This window comes from Amblyraja radiata, chromosome 1 (genome assembly GCF_010909765.2).
Source record: "Amblyraja radiata isolate CabotCenter1 chromosome 1, sAmbRad1.1.pri, whole genome shotgun sequence".
NCBI lineage: Eukaryota > Metazoa > Chordata > Chondrichthyes > Rajiformes > Rajidae > Amblyraja > Amblyraja radiata.
This window is the reverse complement of record NC_045956.1, coordinates 139,900,091-139,923,374: the sequence shown is the minus strand read 5'-3', so window position 1 is coordinate 139,923,374 and position 23,284 is coordinate 139,900,091. Positions and strand designations below refer to the sequence as shown.

Genomic DNA, 23,284 nt, shown 5'->3' with positions numbered 1-23,284 from the left:
TAAATATGTGTCAGCAGCTTCTGAAAAGGAGCAACAATGAGGAGATTGCACTTCTGAGCCACAGAGGGTCGGAAGACAGTGCAAGAGATCTCTAGGGCATATGACTCAGATTGCTTTCACTCTTTGATGCCAAAGTGTGACGTCATTTTAAAGTGTGGACTGAGCACATCCCTGAAACTATTAGGAAAATGACTGGACAGAGAAGAGGAGATTGTAGAAATGTAGTTGTCATGAGAGAATAGGGGGGGGGGGAATCAGAATTAGTGGTAATTTTCAAAGCATTGAGGAACACATAGATGATTTAACAATAACAGATACTGGCATAAATAGATTTATTAAAATTTTATATTATGAAATAACTTCATATAACAAAAATTACATACAATATTTAAACTATTATTGAAAATATCATTCAACAGTATACAAGTTGTTTCCTTGAATAATTAAACTAAAAAAAGACTTGATTTATTTAACCAAACCATTAATATGTTCAATGCACAATTCCCTCCATTCAATATCACATCTCAATCATTGCAACTCTCCCTTGCCTTTAACTGTTGCTAATCAATGAAAACAACATGAAAAACACCACTGTATATTTGTTCCAGTTACAGATCCACCCACGCCAAAGAATGGCATTTATGCATCACACGTGCATTTAAAGTCTGTCACAAGTGTACCCTGTAGCTTTGCATGATTCTATTTCATAATAGAACTGATGCAGTTCTCTGAAAAAGAATAGTAACGTTCCATTAGAAGTTGAACTATAATTAGTCTTATAGCAGCATCCTTTCATCGATGTGGATAAATTCTCTGGAACATAATTAAAATGTTCTGCAGGGCCTTTCCAGTTTGCAAGACCATACATTCAAAGGTAAAAGTCCAAGTAGCACAATCGTTGTGAGTATCCCAGGCAGCAGTAAGTATCTAATTGGTAACAGCTGAGATCCATCTGAAATTAGCTGGTAATATCTGAGATATTTTAAATCTCTTTTAATATCTGAAGCATAAAAGAAATAGAAGGATAAGCACAGAGAAATTGATATTAACTGATTAAAAGCAAATCAGAAAATTATTTAGCTCCAAAGTTGACACCATTAAAAATGATTACATTGTTTTGAGATGGAGATACAGCATGGAAACATGCCCATTGCCCACCTAGTCCACACCGAACATCGATCACCCATCCACACTAGTTCAATGTTAGTCCACTTTTGCATCCAGTCCCTGCACACTAGGGGCAATATGCTGAGGCCAATTAACCTGCAAACCCATAGGTCTTTGGGATGTGGGAGTAAACCCACACTGTCATAAGGAGATCATGCAAATTCCATACAGACAACACCCCAGGTCAGGATTGAACCCGGGTCTCTGGCACTGTGTGGCAGCTCTGGCACTGTGCTGCCCTTATTCTCCAGCTTACCTCAACCTACGGGCATATTGCATTGAACCTCCACATTTTTACTTAGGTTTCTTTCTATTGTCTCAATCACCAACCTTCTCATTTGTTTATTCCACATCCTGAACTTTGGGTCATCTTACATGAAAAGTGTTTTATTCTCAAACATAAATAGTTCAATGTCACATTTTGATTGATTATCCCCCATGTAATTGGGACATTTTACCATCTTAGTAGCTGTATATAATTGTTGTTGTTAAAACCCATCACCATTGTCTCCTCAAAAAGAAACAATCATCTGTCCTTACAACTATTACTTCAAAAAGCTCTCTTAATGCATCACCTCCTCACAGCTTCAGGCCAGCCTTCCTAAAACTCAGTGCTCGTACTATTTTTATAATACTGAACTAGCCGTAGCCAGTTATGAATGATAGGCAAGATGGTTCTTGAAATTTCCACACCATATAATATAATTGACCAGGTAACAAACTCAAGCACCACCTCCTTTCTGACCAATTATCACAATCCTGCATTTTTATAGGTTTCTTGGATTATTAAATTTATCAGGAAGGCTGGCTCCATCCTGGGGACGGAGTTGGATTCATGGGAGGTGGTCTTGGAGGGGAGGATGCTCGTCAAACTGCGGAGCATCTTGGACAAAAAGCTCACCCCCTCCATGACACACTGGTCAACGTACCTTCAGCACTTCTATGAAATGACAAAGTTACTAGTTATCAATGAAAACAAATGTACTAATTTCATAGAGATATCATATGTACTGAATATGATGATATACAGTATTTTACCAATAAAAGATGAAAGGTCACTATGACAAAGTTTACATTAAGATTGAGATCACAAGAAACTCAATGTTTCTTACCACAGTCATCCTGAGATCCTTTGATACAGTGCAAAATCCCATAGCTGCACTTACACCATGTACAATTTTTAGACACCCATGCTCCTTCAGGAATGTAGCCACAGTTTCTGTCACAGAGAAATAAAACACAGGTAACCCTTACACAAATGACCAATAGTCATGTATGAATCTGGACAATAAAACAAAAAAAAGGATAACCCGTAATGGGGAATATTCCTATTTTCTGATTTGATACTGATCTCTGTGATCTTTACCTGAAATGTGGACTCAGCCAGTTAAATGTAAATAATCTTTTCCGTTTGATACAATCATTAAATGTGTGCTAGCATTAAGGGAAATACTGAATTGGTTTAAAAATAGATATTTCTTCAAATTCCTTTTGACCATTTGGGGGGACTACAGTATAGTCCCATGGTGATCATCTTTCTATGTCTCAGCTCCATCCATATAGCCTCACTGGACAAATCATCAGTAATATTGTCTCAAACTACTATTGTTGCATTCTCATTAATCAATAAACCTACATCCCCTCCATTATCTCATCCACAGCATCTGTACCTGGAACATTAAGCTACCAGTCCTGTCCGCCTCTTAGCCAGGTTTCGGTATTGGCGACAACTTCCCAGTCACACATACTATCCACGTCCTGTTAATCCATCTTACCCATCAGACCACATTAAAGTAAATGCAATCTATCCAACATTCCTTCCTCGCTCCCTGCCATGCTTCTGCCTATTCTGTCAACTGAACTTTCTTTCATCACTTTCCATACCAACTTACGACCTCTCACCCACCTCAGTCCTACATTGGATCCCGTCCCTCTGTCAATCTAGTTTAAACCCACCCAAGTAACACTTGCAAACCTGTCTACCAGGGTTTTGGTTCCCATCCTGTTCAGGTGCAGCCCATTCCTCTTCTACAGGTTACCTCTGTGCCAGAAGAGATCCCAGTGTACTAAAAATCTGAATCTCTGTCTCCTGCACCAACTCATCAGCCACGCATTCATCTGTCCTTCTTCCTGCTCCTATCATCACTGGCATGTGGCACCAGGAGTAATCTGAAGATTACCTCCTTGGAGGTCCTGCTTTTTAATCTTTTGACCGAACGACCTACAGGACTTCATCCATTTTCCTGCCTATGCCATTTGTGTCCACATGCACAATTTCTGCCATGCATTTTCTCCAAGATATCCTGGACCCTGGCACCAGGGAGGCAATATGCTATCTTAGAGTCTCATTTACTGCCACAGAATCTCCTGTATGTTTCCCCTAACTAACGAGTTTCCTACCACCATGGCTCTGCCTGACATTACGCTTCCCCGCTGTGTCTCTGAGTGAGGCTAGGTGCCACAGACCTGACTGCTGATGCTGCTCTCCCCTGGCAGGTCATCTCCCTTAACAGTATCCACAAGATTATACCTGTTTTGATACAGATTTATAATGTCCACCATCCTGGTCTATATAATTCATATCTACCTCAACTATAACCAATTGAGAGGATTTAAATTCTTAAATTTGAGCGACACAATTGATCATACCTAATGCGTTCATCATATTCACAACTTCTTCCCACAAAGTGTTTATGGCAAATGCAGAAACTGCCAAGTACACATGTTCCTCCATTTTGACAACAACTCCTGTTCAGCCTGCTACCTGGGGAAAGAAAACAAATCGTAAACCTTCAGAAAAAATAGCATTGGCCATTTTGAGCCATTTCCTTCAATATCTGTGACACAGTCAAAGTAAAGGCACACTGGTGCAGCTGTTAGAGCTGCTGCCTCAAAGCGTCGCAGACCCAGATTTTGGGTGCAGTCTGTGTGGAGTTTGCACGTTCTCCCTGTGATGATGTGGGTTTCCTCTGGATGCTCCGCTTTCTTCCCACATCCTTGCAGGATTGTAGCATAATTGCCCTCTGCAAATTGCCCCAAGTATGTAGGGAGCAGATGCAAAAGTGGGTTAACAGGGAAGTGTGAAGTCAATGATGATGGGCATGGACCAAGGGGCTTGTTTCCATGCTGCATCAATCATTGATCACGCACACTAATTCCATGTGATCACACCCACCCTTTGTCACCCTGCTGTAGGAAGGATGTTCTTAAGCTGGAAAGAGTGCAGAGAATATATAGGAAGGAACTGCAGATGCTGGTTTAAAACGAATATACACGCGAAAAGCTGGAGTAACACAGCGGGTCAGGCACCATCTCTGGAGAAAAGGAATGGGTGACTAGAGAAGGGTTTTGACCCAAAACGTCATGTATTCATTTTCGATGCTATCTGACCTGCTAAGTTACTCCAGCTTTCTATCTCAAGAGTGCAAAGAAGAGGATGTTGCCAGGACTTGAGGCCTTAAGCTACAGGGATATGTTGGGCAAGCTTGGACTTTATTCCTTGGAGTGCAGGAGGTTAAGGAGTGATCTTACAGATGTGTATAAAATCCTGAGGGGAGTCGATAGGGTGAATGCACAATCTTTCATCCAATGTTGGGGAATAAAGAATCATAGGTTTCAGGAGAGAGGGGAAAGATTTAATCGGTACCCAAGGGGCAACTTTTTCACAGGTTGGGTATCTGGAATGAGCTGCCAGAGAAGGTAATTGAGGCAGCTACTATGACAACATTTAGAAACATTTGGGCAGGTACATGAATAGGAAAGGTTTAGAGGGATATGGGCAAATTGCAAGCAGGTGGGACTATTGTAAATAGGGCATATTGTTCAGCATGGTCAAGTTGTGCCGAGGGGCCTGTTTCTGTGCTGTATGACTCCATGATAATCAATTAATCAATCTACACTGCAGATATGATTTATTATGAGAGATGATAGAACTAGTTTGAACCAATAGCTGTCATATGCCTTCTTTACCGCTCTATCTCTTTGTATTGCCACTTTCAGTAGATTTGGACCACAAGATCCTTCTGTGCATCATTACTGTTAAGGATCTTGCCTTTATACTTTCTCATTACATTCAAACTCCCAAAGTGCAGCATCTCACCCTTGCTAGGATTAAATTCAATCTGCCATTTCTCCACTCATATTGGTAAATGAACTTAATCCTGTTGTATCCATTGACAGCCTACTACACCGTATGCAACTCGACCGATTTGGTGTTGTCTGCAAACTTATTAACCGACCCATCTATATCTAAAGAAGGGTTTTGGCCCGAAACATTGCCTATTTCTTTCGCTCCATAGATGCTGCCTCACCCGCTGAGTTTCTCCAGCACTTTTTGTCTACCTTCGATTTTCCAGCATCTGTAGTTCCTTCTTAAATATATTAACGTTCATGTCATTTATATATATCACAAACACAAGCAGTAGATAGAAATGTTCGGTGAACTTTTGTAATTTTGTCGGTGCCAAAACATGGCAACATTTTGTGTACTGCCTAGATGGGGCCTGCTATATGATTTTACCTGGTCATATGCAAAACAAAGCATTTCACTGTACCTAAATACATGTCACAATAAAATATCATTGAATCAGGTGACGTTTTGGGTCAGAACCCTTCTTCAGACTGAATATTTACTTTTGTTGGATTTCTCAGCATTTTCAATCAGGCAAATTCAAATTGAGGGACAATAAGTAAGAGATTATAACTATCAACCACCTGGTCCACAAAGCACACTTAACTTGTTACATTTCATGGGTCTAGAGATTTGTATTTATCAGCTCTGCCTTAGTGGCAGTACTAGTGCCCCTCAGTCAGAAGGTTATGAATTCAAGTCCACTTCAGAGAATTTGAAACATAATTCAGGCCAATACCTCAGTTTAGTACTAAGGAAGGACTGTGTGATTAAGGATACTGTATTATCTTTCTATTGAGATGTTAAGATGAGACCCTCTTGGGTGAACATAAGAACTGGCTTTGCACTGCTGTAAGAAGAATTGAAGTGGTTAATCCTGAAGTCCTGCCAACATTATTCATTCAACTAACATTGAATAAATTGGAATTTTGTCCTGAGCTCAACCTTAAACCTGTGCATCCATTTTGATGCCGAGTTGCATCCAACTCTCAATTTCATTTGAAAATCGCAAACTTAAAACTACAAACAAAACAAGCTCCAAAGAAATGCTGATATATTTCTTTTGGATTGAAAATCAAGACTCCAACCCTCTCATCATTCACAGGCTTGTTTTTCAAATGTTTATATTAGTTATGCCTTGCCTGAAAGTCATATGGTACAGGTTTCAGTGAAGATAAAGTTTACAAATTGCAATACAGAGATCAGCAAAATAATTTTGCTTACTTATACTTGAAAATCTGGATACAAAGAACCCCCCCCCCCAACCCCCTCCTCTCCCTCCCAACACACACACATTGTCATGGAACATAAAATAGTGCAGCACAGGATGGGCCCTTCGGGCCACAATATTGATGCCGAACATTATGCCAATTTAAACTCATCTCATCTGTCTGTACATGATCCATATCCCTCTATACCCTGCTCTTCCGTGTGCTATCCAGGTCGCCACAACTCTGACTAAAATATATTTGCCCAGCATACAGCATTCAACTTTCCCCCTCTCATTGTATACCCATGTCCTCTGTGTTGCACATTTCCTATGAAAAAAAGGGTTCTGACTGTTTAACCTATCTATATGCTCCTCGTCATTTTATATATTTCTATCAAGTCTTCCCTCAACTTCCCACGTTCCAGAGAAAACAATCCAAGTCTATCCCTGTAGATGAACCCTTCTAATCCGGGCAGCATTCTGGTAAACCTCTTCTGCGCCCTCTCCAACGCTTCCAAATCATTCCTGCAATGGGGCCAGGTGAACGGCACGCAATACAGCAAAGGTACACAAAAAAGCAGGAGAAACTCAGCGGGTGCAGCAGCATCTATGGAGCGAAGGAAATAGGCAACGTTTCGGGCCGAAACCCTTCTTCAGACGGCAAATGCGGCCTAACCAAAGTCTTTTTGAGTTGCATCATTTCGATTGACTAACATTTGTAATTCGGAACAGGGTCAGTTTCTTGGCCGAATCGTCCCTCGCACCGAGGGTCCAACAAAAGGGTGTGAATTTTTGCGCATTTGGCATGGGAATTGAAGTGGGCTATTCATCCCTTCAAGGATGTTCTGCTATTCCACGAAGGATCAAATATATTATTTTATGTCTATGTCCTTTTAGAGCTTAAAATGTAGTCAATAATTATGATTTTAAAGCGGTACTTTTTCCCCTCGAAAGATTTTCCCACCCAGCTGGTAGGATGATAATAAAACCAAGCGAGCGTGCTATGTTTACCTAGTTAAGACTAGTTTGTTTGGATAAGGATTAAAAAGCTAAAGAGAGATTATTGAAGATGTGATTGATTGATTGGGGGGACGTGGCAATTGAAACGAAACTCGGATAAAGTTTACGACTTCTGTATAAATATTGCAACGTGAACTGTAACATTTGTACATATTAAGCCATTTTATCGGCGATTACAATGTCCCGCCGCCGTTATTTAACAGCTGAGCCACTATTAGGTTCTGCCCCTATTTGCAACAGTGGCTTTTTTTAAATTGTGGTGACTTACTGTCCGTAATTCCAGTGAACGGTATGACCGCTTCATGGCTTCGAAACTTTCGGTCTTCTGCCTGTTTGTTAAATTGATTAAAACGTCTCAAAGATGATCTGTGAGTTTTCTCTGTGTGTTTCTGAGCAGCGGATTCCAGAGTGTCTTTATCCTCACAATGTTGACCTTCACAGCCTGAAACCGACCATAGATAAACGGTGGGTATTACAAGATGTCACAAGAAATAGAGATGACTAGAACCGGCCCAGCGTCACTTAAATCACTCACCAGCTTCAGTTCCCGCAGTTTGTAAGATGAAGATCACCGCAGAGAGGAACCTAAAAAACATATCAGATAGCGGTGAACACTGCACCCAAACCCTACCCGAGGATCAACCCCGTCATCCTTTCAGCAAACTTACCGAGAGGCTCTTCCGAATTTCATTTTCTTTGCCAACCAAAGATTATAATTCATTCGTGCGTTGAAATCCAATGGATCCTCCGTCAGAGAGGTAACCGGTGACAGACACTACACTGTTCGTGCGCTTTCTGACCCTTGTTAAACTGCAAAGATTAACAGAAGCTCTCACCTCCTGCCTTCCGAGCTCCCGAGTACATTACCAGTACTACCTCAAAGCATGTCCCGCCTCCACATTCAAATCAGCACCCCCTCCCATTTCCCTTCGACTTTTACGTTTTTTCATCTGCCTTCATTTTAAATCTCAATATTCGCACCAACAGTAGTAACAGTTTTACGGTGTTGCCCAGTTACAGTAATTCCCCCACATTAACACACGAGCGCCAAACCATTAAGAAGTCCATTCACTTTAACGCCCTTCGTTTCTTATTTTCTCAAAACAAGGACGTGATCTTTTTTAGTTTACATTGATATCTATTTTAGATTGGGGTTTTTTTGCGAATTCCTGCCCTTCAAGTATTATCTGAGGCCGCATCCTTGATCCTTGTTAACCGGTTTTGCTATTCGTGGCTAAAGGCGGCAGGTATCATCAATTGAGAAGATATTTTACCGGTCCACGAAACAGCCCGATCTGATCAACTGTGCGGTGATTGATTTGAGATGGTTGTTGGATCCTTGTTATAGCAAACACAAATGGTCATCTTAGCAGATCTCGAGGTAAAGTGTACCACGTTAAGCTACGTTAATTCCTTATCAAATGTGCCACCAGGCACGCGTGCAACTCAATCTTTCCTTCCTAGATTCATTCTTCCTTTCACAGATTTTCTCCCTCTTTCTCTTTAAGACAATTTTATTTCCCATCGCCACCAAGTAAACATTCTTGGGGTGTGAGCCTGAATGGACAGCATCAGCACTCCGAAATCACTATTCTCCCAGTCTTCATCCAGTGGCCAAGGAAAAGATATTTACAGCAGGGGGGCACTTGGATAGCAGTTGGAGGTGAGAATCCTGGCTCTTTTCTACTTGTTAGCCCTGGGTCATCAAGGCCAAATGTCATGACTTGTGAGAGATCGGAAAACTCAGAGAAGATCCATGCTTCTTGCTCATCTAATATCAAGTCGGTTTCTGGCCATGTAACTAATTTCTTAATCTAGACTTTAATTGTCTGAATATCATAATTAGACATTTAGGTAACAATCTATTATGAGAAATTAAATGGAATGCCCTTTGGAACCTGGAAACGCAGTTTTATGTTTGGATTTAGAATTTCCTAAGTCATTAATAAATAGATTGTAAAAATCAAATGTGACTATGATACAAAAGCAAATAACATATTGATTATAATTGATTATAATTTATAGTTGACTTTTTTATATCCCCAGAGGCAGTGTGGAATGCAGAAGAAACGTATGCTTTAACCCCATACATTAAATCACAAAGTAATGACATTGATAAAATGCTATATACCATATATATTTTTAATATATTATTTTTCTTGGAGTGAGCAATATATAGCAAGCAATATATTATCACTGGCCCATAGTTATACCACATGGGGAGCTATAAATCATTAACTCCTCCATTGATTATCTTATCCTCACTCAACACAGTTGGGAAGAAAATGTGTTCTCGGAGGAGGTTTACATTCCACTGAATGCTATCTTGTTTATCGCAAAGTACTTGCTGGTTAGATAAAGTACATGGGATGAATGCCATTCAGAGCTCTCATCCAAATGAGGCTTATTTAAATATTTTGGCTGAGGAAACATTTGTTCCACCTTTATTTGGGATTTAACTGCTCATTGAAGTAAAACTTTAAAAATGGTAATATTTGCACATGTAAATTTAAATTATAACAGTCTGCACCAATAATTTGGAATTACAGACTATTAAAAAAACAAAGAACTGCAGATGCCGGTTTTCAAAAAAATAGGTGAAGTGCTGGAGTAACTCAGTGGGTCGGGCAGCATCTCTAGAGAACATGTGTAGGTGACATTTTATGTCGGGACCCTTCTTCACACTTACATTACGTCTTTACTGGATCAAAATACCCCAAGGCACCGGAAGGATTAAGTAAATGTGAATCACATTCACATTAACAGAGACTATAGCAAGAGGCATGAGTTTGGTATTAAGGAGGAGAGAGGCACTGAGATGGGGAGATTCACAAAGGGATCATCCTTGTTCATAAGGTCATAAGTGATAGGAGTTAGGCCATTTGGCCCATCTAGTCTATGCCATTCAATCATGGCAGATCTATCTCTCCCTCCTTACCCCATTCTCTGCCTGTTGATAGAGTAATAATTATTCCCAGGAAATAAACTTTATTTTAAAAATAAAAAATAAAAATATTGGACCTATCCTCTGTTCCCTTCACTGTCAGGTCTGACTACATGAAGTTGCCGGGGATTTGGTTTGGAGGAATCGGGTGTGCAGTAAAAATTGGCAGGAGTGGAGAGACAAATTCCAACAGAAATTGGACGTTGGGGCAAAGCTCCTTCTCGATGGCGGGCAAGAATCTGATCATCCGATGTGAGGTGCTCTTGCTGTTGCTGCACATGGTGCACGTGTGACCCATATCCTGCTACTGTGTCATGGCAGATACCCAAACTGTGTTCCCTTTCAGTGGGGATCCATGACGGAGCTTGTCCGACAGGTTGCATTGCACAAATCTCCAGGTGTGAGGTTTGTACATTATCCACTGTCACTACGTGGCTTTCCTCCAGGTGCTCTATTTTTTCCCCACAGCTGAAAGACATGCGGGTTTCTCGGATAATTGGCCTTTGTTAATTGCCTCTAGTGTATAGGGAATGGATGAACAAGGGAGATACTATCCAACTACTGTGAATGGGTGATGCTGGTCAGTGTGGACTCGGTGGGTCAAAGGGCCTTTTCCCACACTTTATCACTAAACTAAACTCACTTCAGCCAATACAAAGGCTCTACAGAGAAGGACAATAGTAGGGGTCCTACCCCAACAATAGTTGGGAACACTGAAAGGCTGGACCTGGGTAATGGCCTCCCAAATGTTTCATTGTGCATTGTTTAAGATGGAAATAGGAGTGACATTGAAATATTATAAGAGAACATACTAAATTGATGGTACAATGAGTGTAAAGGAAGATGTGTAGCAACTGTATTTTCTGTGTACATATTGCGAATGTGTTATATTTTTGAAATTAAAAATAGGAGTTTGCTTCGAGATGAGTTACCAAATGATGTTTGTTAATAGAGATGGAAACCACCTTTGTCCCCTCAGGCTTCACTGATTCTGGCCTCAAATCTACTTTCTTCTTCAAAACCTAATCGTTCCCTGATCCCAGCATCCAATTTCTCCCTTTGCTTTCAAGCTCTGCATCTCACTCCTGACTTTTCTGTTCCTTCTGTTTTCTCTGCTAGAGCTCAATGCTAAATGTCTATCCTGCTCAGTAGCTAGCCAGCTTGACTCAATCCAACAGGATGTTGTCAGGAAACTGACAATTTTTTATAATCAGATGCAGGTGCAACTTCAGCAGTATCTATGCAAACCTGTTCCTTGATCACAAAATGTTTTAAAATCTTACCAGTTGTCTTATTTTTACCTCAGAAAGTATAAACAAAAAATGACCCTGAACAATCCATTCAGCAGTTCCTAAAACATCTACCTGAGCCATTCAGACTAATTTTGCTGTCATCTTGTCTTGGTTCAATTTTTAGATCCTTGCTTCTATATAACATCCGAAGATTGATTTTTTCATATAAGCTGTAAAAAAATTATTATTTTCCTAGACTTCTAAAAGAAAAAAATTGAAATGCAAAATGTCAACATGATGATATTTTTCATTCAGTATTCAGTGCAGAAAATGTAATTGCATTGCAATGTGAGGATTCCTCTGCATTGATGACATAAACAATTATCCAGTTACTGGACTGATGGTGGGAAGTAGATTTAGAGGAGAGTGAGCATAGAAGGTGAAGGGCGAACCTACCTTTTTTACATTTTGTAGAGCTGGAAGATGAATCCTGCTCTTGGATTTGTAAAATATTATTTGAAAAATTGTGGCTGTCTCTTGAGCATAGCCTCATTAAATGCAGCAGTGAAATCGTGTGCTCAATTTATTTTAAACTGATCTATTGTGTTACAAAGTTGATGAGAGAGTTCTATGCATTTTTGAAGATATTGGAAGATCATAAATGAAACTACTTTTGCGACATATACAGAATCCGTATCCTCATGACGCAGTTATACCAAGTAATTTTCCAGCCAGCTTTCTTAATTATAGTCTAAGTTTTACTCAAGTAAGATTTGTCATAATAGTTCCCGATAAGCAGGTACAGGTAGCACACATGTCATATGTAATGTGATGCATTACCATGGATAGCAGTTTTGGTTCCCAACTCTGTCATTACAATTCTTCAGGATCAAGTGCATCTTCTGCCACTGCTCAGTAGCATATATTTTAAAATAAGTCTAACTCTGCTGCATTGGACCAAATTCTAGGTGGTTATGCAGGAATTGAATATTGTTTTTCTTTCTGAAGCCCATGGGGGCCTATGCCCTATGCTTTTAATAATACTCAATTGGTAACATTTTTATCTCAGCGGAGTGGAGCAACAGAAGAAAATAAAATTATCTATAGACACTGGAAATCTGAAATAAATGCGAGAAACACTCAGCAGGGCAGACAGCATCTGTGGAGAGAAAAACAGAGTCAATATTCCGATGAAGAGTAATTGATCTGAAATATTAACTCTGCTTCTCTCTCCAAAAATGTTGCCTGGCTTGCTGAACATCTGTTTCTATGCAAAACCACATATGCTGTTGGTTTTCTCACATCCTTTTGTTTTTCTGAAATCCACTTTAATGTAGTCTCTGTTAAGCCCCATCTGTGCACTTTGTCCTTTAGAAAACATTGCTGTGCAAACATTGTCATCTTTTTTTCTTTTCTCTTGTAACCAAACTGTTTGCCTCAAAGAATAAACATTTCCCAACATTTCAACTATTTTATTGACTAACACAGCAATCTAAGTTTTCCATCTTTACCTTGAAAGGTCGACAATTCTTCGACCTGTAAATGTTGTAATGTTTGGTGGGTACAATCAAGAAGACTCATGATTTAGGGTTAGGTTTATGATTGTAAAGTGTACAAAGCTATGGAGAAAACTTTGGTATTTCCTGATATCTAATCAAATCAGAGGTAATTTCTGGTTTGTGCTGTACTGTTTAATCCCTGCTGCTGCGCTGACAGGAGAGATGTAAGTCAGTGGATCTACAGTGCCCTCCATAATGTTTGGGACAAAGGCCCATCATTTAATTATTTGCCTCTGTACTCCACAATTTGAGATTTGTAGTAGAACAAATCACAAGTGGTTGAAGTGCACATTGTCAGATTTTAATAAAGGCCATTTTTATACATTTTGGTTTCACCATGTAGAAATTATAGCTGTGTTTATACCTAGTCCCCATCATTTCAGGGCACCATAATGTTTGGGACACATGGCTTCACAGACTTTGTAATTGCTCAGGTGTGTGTAATTGCCTCCTTAATGCAGGGATAAGAGCTCTCAGCACCTAGTCTTTCTTCCAGTCTTTCCATCACCTTTGGAAACTTTTATTGCTGTTTATCAACATGAGGACCAAAGTTGTGTCAATGAAAGTCAAAGAAGCCATTATGGGACTGAGAAACAATAATAAAACTGTTAGAAACATCAGCCAAACCTTAAGCTTACCAAAATCAACTGTTTTTGGAACATCATTAAGAAGAAAGAGAGCACTGGTGAGCTTACTAATCACAAAGGGACTGGCAGGCCAAGGAAGGCCTCCACAGCTGATGACTGAAGAATTCTCATTATATTAAAGAAAACCCCCCAAACACCTGTCCGACAGATCAGAAACACTCTTCAGGAGTCAGGTGTGGGTTTGTCAATGACCAATGTCCGCAGAAGACTTCATGAACAGAAATAAAGAGGCTACGCTGCAAGATGCAAACCACTGGTTAGCTGCAAAAGTAAGATGGCCGGGTCACAGTTTGCCAAGAAGTACTTAAAAGAGCAACCACAGTTCTGGAAAAAGTATTGTGGACAGATGAGATGAAGATTAACTAATATCAGACTGATGGCAAGAGCAAAGTATGGAGGAGAGAAGGAACTGCCCAAGATCCTGGGCATACCACCTCATCTGTGAAACACGGTGGGAGGGGTGTTATGGCATGGGCATGTATGTCTGCTGAAGGTACTGGTCACTTATCTTCATTGATGATACAACTGCTGATGGTAGTAGCATCATGAATTCTGAAGTGTATAGACACATCCTATCTGCTCAAGTTCAAACAAATGCCTCGAAATCCATTAGCCGGCGATTTATTCTACAGCAAGACAATGATCCCAAACATACTGCTAAAGCACCAAATTAGTTTTTCAAAGCTAAAAAATGGTCAATTCTGGAGTGGCCAAGTCAATAACCTGATCTGAACCCAATTGAGCATGCCTTTTGTATGTTGAAGAGGGAATTGAAATGTACTAGCCCCCAAAACAAGCATAAGCTAAAGATGGCTGCAATACAGGCCTGGCAGAGCATCACCAGAGAAGACACACATCAAGTGGTGATGTCCATGAATCGCAGACTTCAAGCAGTAATTGCATACAAAGGATACGCAATGAAATACTAAACATGACTACTTTCATTTGCTTGACATTGCTGTTTCCCAAACATTATGGTGCCCTGAAAAGGGGGGGGGGGGGGAGGGGGGGGGGGGGGGGGGACTATATATAAACACAGCTGTAATTTCTACATGGTGAAACCAAAATGTATAAAAATGATAATGTGCACCTTAACCACATGTGATTTTTTTTCTATTACAAATCTGAAATTGTGGAGTGCAGAGGCAAATAAATAAATGATGGGTCTTTGTCCCAAACATTATGGAGGGCATTGTATGTTGGTCAGATTTCTGATTCTCAGTTGATGTTCAATGACTCCTGACTGAGGTCCAGTTGTTGATATTTGGATACGATAGTATCAAGCTCTGCCTTGATATAATCTGGAGACTCAAGTTCAGGCTTATACCTGAACAATCTCTTGCCACTGGAAGATGCCTACTGACCCCTATATCAAACACACCTTCAGCACACTCTAGAGGTTATCACTCTCTGCTAAAGAAGGAAGAAGAGAAACAAAACTGCAGAATGACAATAAGTAAAGAAAACAAGTAATTAAGCTTTGGCTGCTAACAACACATTTCTTACTACCTTGAATATTTTGACTATAAATGATTAGCCTACTTTCCTGGATCCAGAACGATTTTTTCAATTCCTTTACCAATGATTATCACATTGGAAAAGCAGTTAATCACATTTTGTGACTGTGGTATGTTTGTTTAGTTAAGGGTGAGATTGTTTAGTTAGGGATTTAAAAACCATGACAAGATAATGGGTAATGATCCGATTGATCTGAATAGATCAATTCTGATAACCTGAAGCTAAAGTTAAAATCTCAGGCCAAGTTTACCACAATTATCTGAAGTGTTTAAAAAAAATCTTCAGCATCAATCTGCAATCTTAACTTGGATTGATTTTGTAAAATATTATATTCAACTATTGTTTTAGATCATAATTTTAGATCATGCTAATTGGTCTCTTTGTTAACTGAGTTTTGTGGACCTCAGGGGTCTTAGCTCATTTAAATATGGAATGTGTTAGACGAAAGCCAATCCAATTTTCACCCGAATATCCGTTTTCCAGCAGGGGGGAACTGGATCAGGATTAGAGATGGGATTCTGGGTTGATTTCTTTATCTCCCTTAGTCCAAGAAGAATAAGGTTAATTGTTGCTTCCATTGCTGCATTGGGTTGATTTAAGCAACTGAGGGAGATCAGATGTAAACCAAGTTACGCAATACTTCAGTCAGTGTTATCAGAGTAATTATTTTCTCTTTCAATTCTTGCTTTTTTTCACTAAATTTGTTGTATTTTCTCCTTCTGATAGTTTTCATAGTAGATATGTAATCCCCAAAATTAGCAGTTTGGTGCCCATTATTACAGCACAATGGATGTTATATCAATTCTAATATGATGACTATACTGTATCACAAATTATGTTAATTGTCATACATAGGCTTTTGCAGATGCATTGCTTACACTGGCTGGTATTGGGAATACTAGGCAGATTATAACACCAGTTTTCATTCAACACTGATTTGATGCTATTGTTAATTCAAAGTACAAAGCTTCAAATAATGCTCTCTATTAAATGCATGTACCAGGAAACATCCAACAACAGGAGGAAAACACCACCAACCTATTTAAAGGAATTGTCAACTTCTGTGTAAATGAATTGTGCTGTACTTAAGACCACCTGACAGCATCATACCCTTGTGTAAGAAGGAACTGCAGATGCTGGTTTAAACTGAAGATAGACACAAAAAGCTGGAGTAACTCAGCGGGACAGGCAGCATCTCTGGAGAGAAGGAATCGGTGACATTTCGTGTCGAGACGTTTCAGGTCGAGTCTGAAGAAGGGTCTCGACCTGAAACATCACCCATTCCTCTTCTCCAGAGATGCTGGTCCCGTTGAGTTACTCCAGCTTTTTGTGTATATCTTCAGCATCATACCCTTGTCAGTTTGTGGTGGCATTCACTGGAATCAACCTTCTTCCAGGTTGAATCCACTGAATGTCACCATAGTCTGACAACGGTATGATGCTGTCCGGTGATCTTAAGTACCACATGACGCATTCACCCTCTGAGTACAGTATGACTGGGACAATCAGAGATGGGCACTCAGAGCAGAGAAGAAACACAGGAGACTGCAGATATTGGAATCTGTAACAAAAATATCCAGTTTATGTTTTGGCACCTAGAGCAGGACAAGCTGACAGATGAGAGGGAAGTGGAAAGAGATGATGAGGAAGGCTCTGAGCAGGAGGTCATACCTGCTCAATATGCTCTAAAAATGACTCTTTTACCTGAACTTCAGTGAGAAACATTGTATGTTTGCTGGGTTGGAGGTAACTACATTTCAGTGAGGACAGCCTCAGACATGTTTTTTGCATTATCTATTCATTAACAGGACGTTGATGTCAATGGCCTAGTTGACTCCAAGCAGTGTGGCCCATTAACAAGTTAGATTATTTCCTAGTCAACCACATTGTTAAATCTGGAGCCACAAACAGTCAGATCAACAAAACAGATGGGGGTTTTTTTACTTCAATCAGGCAATTGAGGTAATCAGGTAATCACACAGAGACCTTTATATGAAGCATGGAAAAAGGTCCTTTGGCCCACTGAGTCCACACCAACCACCCATTTTACACTCATCTTACCCTTACTCATTTTATGCTCCCCACATTCCCATCAACTCTCCACAGATTCATTCATCTATACATAGATCCATCACATCCATACATGAGCAACAATTTACAGTGGCCAATTAACATACTAACATGAACCTTTTTGAGATGTTGCATGGTCCAGAGCACTCAAGGAAATCCATGAGGTCACAGGGAGGTCAAGCAAACGCCACACAGAACACAGGGTGTTGTAGCTGTGAGGTAGCTGCTGACTGAAGTATCAATCAACGAAGAAAATGTGTTGAAAACCAAGTCCCTAAATATAGAAATAAGGAACTGCAGTTGCTGGATTATCAAGAAAACACACTAAATGTTGCAACTCAGTGGGTCAGGCATCATCCCTGGGGACCATGGATAACTGATGTTTCTGGTCGGGATCCTTCTCGAGATGATGGAAATATAGTGAACGTGCAGATGTGTTTCTCGCAGGTTATTGGCAATGTTGAAGGATTTTTTGACAGCTTCTGATTGAACCCTTTATAGTTGCCTTCATCTTCCTGGCCTTGACTGTTCCTCACTGCCCATCCTTCACTGGACAGTACCTGTGTGCAATTGCCAGGGACTGAGTCACTTGAATCCCAATGTCATTTTGTTTAATGTGCAGTGTTTAATCCCAGTGCCAAAGAAAAGCAAGACCTCATGCCTAAATTACTTTCGTCCAGTGGCCTTGACCTCCACCATCATGAAATGTTTTGAGAGGCTAGCAATGGAATCCAGTCTACCCAGTGGCCTTGACCCACTGTAGTTCGCCGACCGCCACAACAGATCCACGGACGATGCCATCGTCTTAGCCCTACACTCATACCTAGAACACATGGATAAGATAGACACCTACGTCAGGCTCCTATTCACAATCACAATCACAATAATACTTTATTAGCCAAGTATGATTTGCAACACACTAGCAATTTCATTTGCCATGTCAGTCATACAAATATAAAGCAATGGAACACACAAAATACATTTTAACATAAACATCCACCACAGTGACTCCTCCACATTCGTCACTGTGATGGAAGGCGAAAAAAAGTTCAAATATCTTCCCTTCTTTGTTCTCCCGTGGTCGAGGGTCTCGAGCCTTCCGTTGATGGGATGATCTTAACTCCCATAGCTGGCAGAGTTTATACCCTCCCCATCGGGGCAATTAGTTCCCGCATCGCGGGGATGTTAGCTCCACCGCGCCGGCGATCGGATCCTGGTGTAGAGCTAACAACCTTTCTCTCAATGTCAGCATGACAAAGCAGATAGTGATCAACTTCAGGAAGCGAAGCGGTACACTTACCCATGTTTGTATTGACGGTGCCAAAGTAGAGATGGTTGAAAACCTCAAATTCTTAGGAGTGAATATCACCAACAACTTCTCCTGGACCACCCATATTGAAGCACACCGATGCCTTTATTTCCTTACAAGACTTAGGAAGTTTGGCATGTCCCCTACAACTCTCACCAACTTCTACAGATACACCATAGAAAGCATTTTATCGAGATGCACCACATCTTGGTTTGGGAACAACATCCAAGACCGCAAAAAAATTGCAGCGAATTGTGGACACAGCTCAGACCATCACACAAACCAACCTCCCTTCCATCTACTCCATTTATATCTAACACTGCCTCTGCAAGGCCAATCAAGGATGAGTCACATCCTGGCCATTTCCTCTTCTCCCCACTCCCATCAGGCAGAAGGTATAGAAGTGTGAAAATGCACCACCACCAGATTCGGGAACAGTTTCTTCCCAGCTGATATCAGGCAACTGAATCATCCTACCACAAGCAGAGAGCAGTGCTGAACTACTATCTACCTCTTTGATGACCCTCGGGCAGTCCTTGATCGGACTTCGTTGGCTTTACCTTGCACTAAACGTTATTCCCTTATCGTGTATCTATACACTGTAAATGGATCGATTGTAATCATGTATTGTCTTTCTGCTGACTGTTACAATACAATTCAATTTATTGTCATTTGGACCCCTTGAGGTCCAAACGAAATGTCGTTTCTGCAGCCATACATTACAAAACAAAAAGACCCGAGACACAACACAGTTTACACAAACATCCATCACATCGTTGTGATGGAAGGCAAAAAAAAACTTATCTCTCCACTGCACTCTCCCCTCCGATGTCAGTGTCAAAGTCAAAGCCCCCGGCTGGCGATGGCGATTGTCCCGCGGCCATTAAAGCCACGCCGGGTGATGCAAGGTCGTGCACCGGGTCTAGTTGTTGGAGCCCCGGCGTGCGCTCGCAAAGTCCCGTGGCCATTCCAAGCCGCGCGGGGCGGTGGTGTAAGGCCCTGCTCAGGTGCTCTTCAACCCCGCAACTCGGGCGGGAGAAGTCGCCGCTGCGGAAGCCCCGAAAAGCGGTCTCCCAGCAGGGACCCGCGGGCTCCCGGTGCCGTCGTCCGCCAAACCCGCAGTTGCAGCCTCCGAATCTCCGGAGGTCGGGTCACAGCAGCGCTCCACCACAGCTCCACCCGCTCCAGACTCGGCCAGCTCCGCGACGGTGAGTAGTCGGCAGTTCCGCAGCTGGAGCCCCAGGTCGTTCCTGTTGGAGGCCGCTCCACGTTGCAGCCCCAACGACAACGGAGACCCGCCAAAGAAAAGGTCGGGTCTCCCGTGCAGGGGAAAGATTTTAAAGTTACCCCCTCCCCGCCACCCCCCCACACACATACCCCAACAAAAAAAAACACAAAAACTACATAAAAACGAGACAAAAAATAATAAAACACAGACGGACTGCAGAGGCCGCTGCTGACGAGAGTCGCTCCGCCCACCGAAGCAGACAACAAAAGCTTTTCACTGTACCTCGGTACACGTTACAATAAACTAACTTACTGGTTAATACCCAGCAACAGTCTTTCATTCATTTGTTTCTTTGTACTTTTCATATCTCTTTTTTCCCTCTCCCCTGACTCTTAGTCTGAAAAAGGATCTCGACCCAAAACATCCCCTATTCCTTTTCTCCAGAGATGCTACCTAACCTGCTGAGTTAATCCAGCTTTTTGTGTCTATCTTTGGTATAAACCAGCATCTGCAGTTTCTTCCTACATATCAGTCTGTTGACTTCATTTAACTAAGACCTGAAGTCTAACTGTTGAGATTACATAGATCCATCCCACACCTGATAGATCTGGGAAAATCAAGAAGAGTTCATAAGTGACTGGAGCAGAATTAGGCAATTCAGCCCATCAAGTCTACTCCACCATTCAATCATGGCTGATCTTTCCCTCTTAACCTCATACTCCGTCTTCTCCCCATAACCACTGACTCCAGCACCAATCAAAACTCTATCTATCTCTGCCTTAAAAATATCCATAGACGGCCTCTACAGCCTTTTGTGGCAATTAAATCCGCAGATTTAACATCCTCTGACTAAAATTCCTTCTCATCTCCTTCCTAAAGAAACATTTTTAAATTCTGAGGCTGTGACCTCTGGTCCTAGACTCTCCAACTAGTGGATACAACCTCTCCACATCCACTCTATCCAGGCCTTTTACTATTCGGCAATGGGCTTCGGGAGATATGCAGAAGGTGGGTCCAGTTGTCCCAATTGCCTAAATATTTAAATAATTTGCTGAAAAGTCAAGAGGACATTAGAAACAAAAGCACTTTACAAATTCCTCAATTCTGTAAGAAAGGTTCGAATCATCTTATCATTTGAAAAGAACACAAGCCTCTCTTTAAGTAGTATGAGGATAACGTGTTAGCTGTTGACTTGCTTAAAGAAACACTTTGTATCCCAAACATGAAAGACAAATTCCTGCTGTTTCTAATAATTGGAAGACTAGATTATGCTGGTGAAACAAGGTTGTGAGTTTCTTCAGAGCCACTCATACAAAACAGTGAAAGTAAATCTTTTCTACTGAAGCAGTTGATCCCATCTCAAGTATTTGCAGACGATTAAAAAGTCAGAAAGAAACAATAGCAGTGAACCAAGGGATTTCTTAAGGATTTCCGAAGTGAAGCTTATTTACAGTTCAGACTTAAGCTTGCCAGAGACTTGTTTTATTTATTCAATTAATTACTAATTCGCCAGAAAGCCTTCAAACGATTTAGAGTTAAATTATGCTAAGATAGAGAGTCACCTTCCGAGAAGCTCTTATTGTGTAACTATAATTGTGCATAATTTTATAAAATGAGGATAGGTTAGATTTCAGCCATGATTCTCATTCCTAACAGTGGAATAAGCTTTATTTTGGAATGGAATGGAATAGAATACATTATTGTCACATGTGGCAAGGCACAGTGAAATTCTTTGCTTGCATACCCAAGGTATGCAAATAGCGCCCACCTACTGACAAAGTTATAAAGTAAGCTGGCTCCTCTTTTCACCACCTCCCACCCGATTCCCCACACCGGCTCCTCCTTTGTTCTTCCCCTCCCCCCCGCCCCTCAGGGTGGTACTCCCAAAGAGGCTCCACCGCCACCGAGGCCACACCACCATCGAAGCTCCATTCGGCCCATGCAGGTTCCGCCACCCGCCTTTTCCGTAGGGTGGCAATGTGAGGAGAGGAAAAGGCTGTGGGCTCAATGGTGCTCTCTCCGTCCATGATTGTAATTTTCCTGTGTTACATTCTGCAAAGAGCAGTAGATGTTGCTTGTATATTGGAGCCGTTGTTTTATTTTGGTATAATCCTGCCACTGTAGCTGGAAACTATCATATATAAATATATATTCGTACATACAGTCGTCGTAGTGCAATTTTTCCCGGGGGAAGGAGTGTCCGGGGGGGGGGGTGGGTGACTGGCAATCACCGAGGTACAGAGTTAAGTAATGTAACAGCCGCAGGGAAGAAGCTGTTCCTGGACCTGCTGGTCCGGCAACGGAGAGACGTGTAGCGCCTCCCGGATGGTAAGAGGGTAAACAGACTGTGGCTGGGGTGAGAGCAGTCCTTGACGATGCTGCGTGCTCTTTGCAGACATCGCTTGCTTTGGACGGACTCAATGGAGGGGAGTGAGGAACCGGTGATGCGTTGGGCAATTTTCACCACCCTCTGCAGTGCTTTCCGATCGGAGACAGAGCAGTTACAATGCCATACTGTGATTGGTAAGGGTGCTCTCGATGGTGCAGCGGTAGAAGTTCACCAGAATCTGAGGAGATTCCTCTTTGCAAAATAAATGCCTGATAAAAAACAGTAGACTGGTAATATTTGGCAAGTTAGACTGTATCTGTGAAGAAAACGTTTAGTTTAGTTTAGGTTAGTTTAATTTAGTTTAGAGATACTTCTGGTCAGTAGCATTTTATCAACAAAGCAAAAACTATCATCAAAAGGATCTATAGAAAGCGCTGCCCCATTAAGGCAGCCAAGGTAATCAAAGGCCCACATCACCCTAGTCACGCTCTCATTTCATTCGTATCATCGGGAAAAGGGTATAGAAATTTGAAAACCATAACCATCAGGTTAAAAATAGTTTCTTTTCAACAACCATCAGGCTTGTGAGCACACTACACAATACTAACCTCACTATGAACTTTGATGGACTGTCTTTGGTTACAGTAGGGTCTTTTGGTTTTCTTGCACTGGTATTGTTGTTATTACTGTATTGATTTTTTGTTAGCAAAAGCAAAAATATTTTTATTATCTACTGCTGCAAAATTGCATGCTTGACATAGAATTGACCTTCAAAGTGTGAATTATCATGTAGTTATATGATGTTTCGGGTGGAGACTCTTCTTCAGTCTGAAGAAGGGTCTCCACCTGAAATGTCACCCATTGCTTCTCTCCAGAGATGCTGCCGGTCCCACTGAGTTACTCCTGTATTTTGTGTCTGTCT

The 23,284-nt window shown here is 41.2% G+C and overlaps 1 protein-coding gene across 1 annotated transcript; it reads right to left on the bottom strand.

The window, feature by feature from the left end:
* Window positions 1-326: 326 nt before the first annotated feature.
* On the bottom strand, window positions 327-8,369 carry LOC116979756 (cryptic protein-like). The gene is made up of 6 exons (XM_033031522.1): window positions 8,195-8,369; window positions 8,062-8,111; window positions 7,795-7,968; window positions 3,817-3,931; window positions 2,280-2,386; window positions 327-1,000 (listed from the first exon to the last, which is right to left on the bottom strand). The coding sequence occupies exons 1-6, from the start codon at window positions 8,245-8,247 to the stop codon at window positions 825-827; spliced, it is 675 nt and encodes a 224-aa protein (XP_032887413.1). The 5' UTR covers window positions 8,248-8,369; the 3' UTR covers window positions 327-824.
* Between the last annotated feature and the right edge of the window lie 14,915 nt (window positions 8,370-23,284).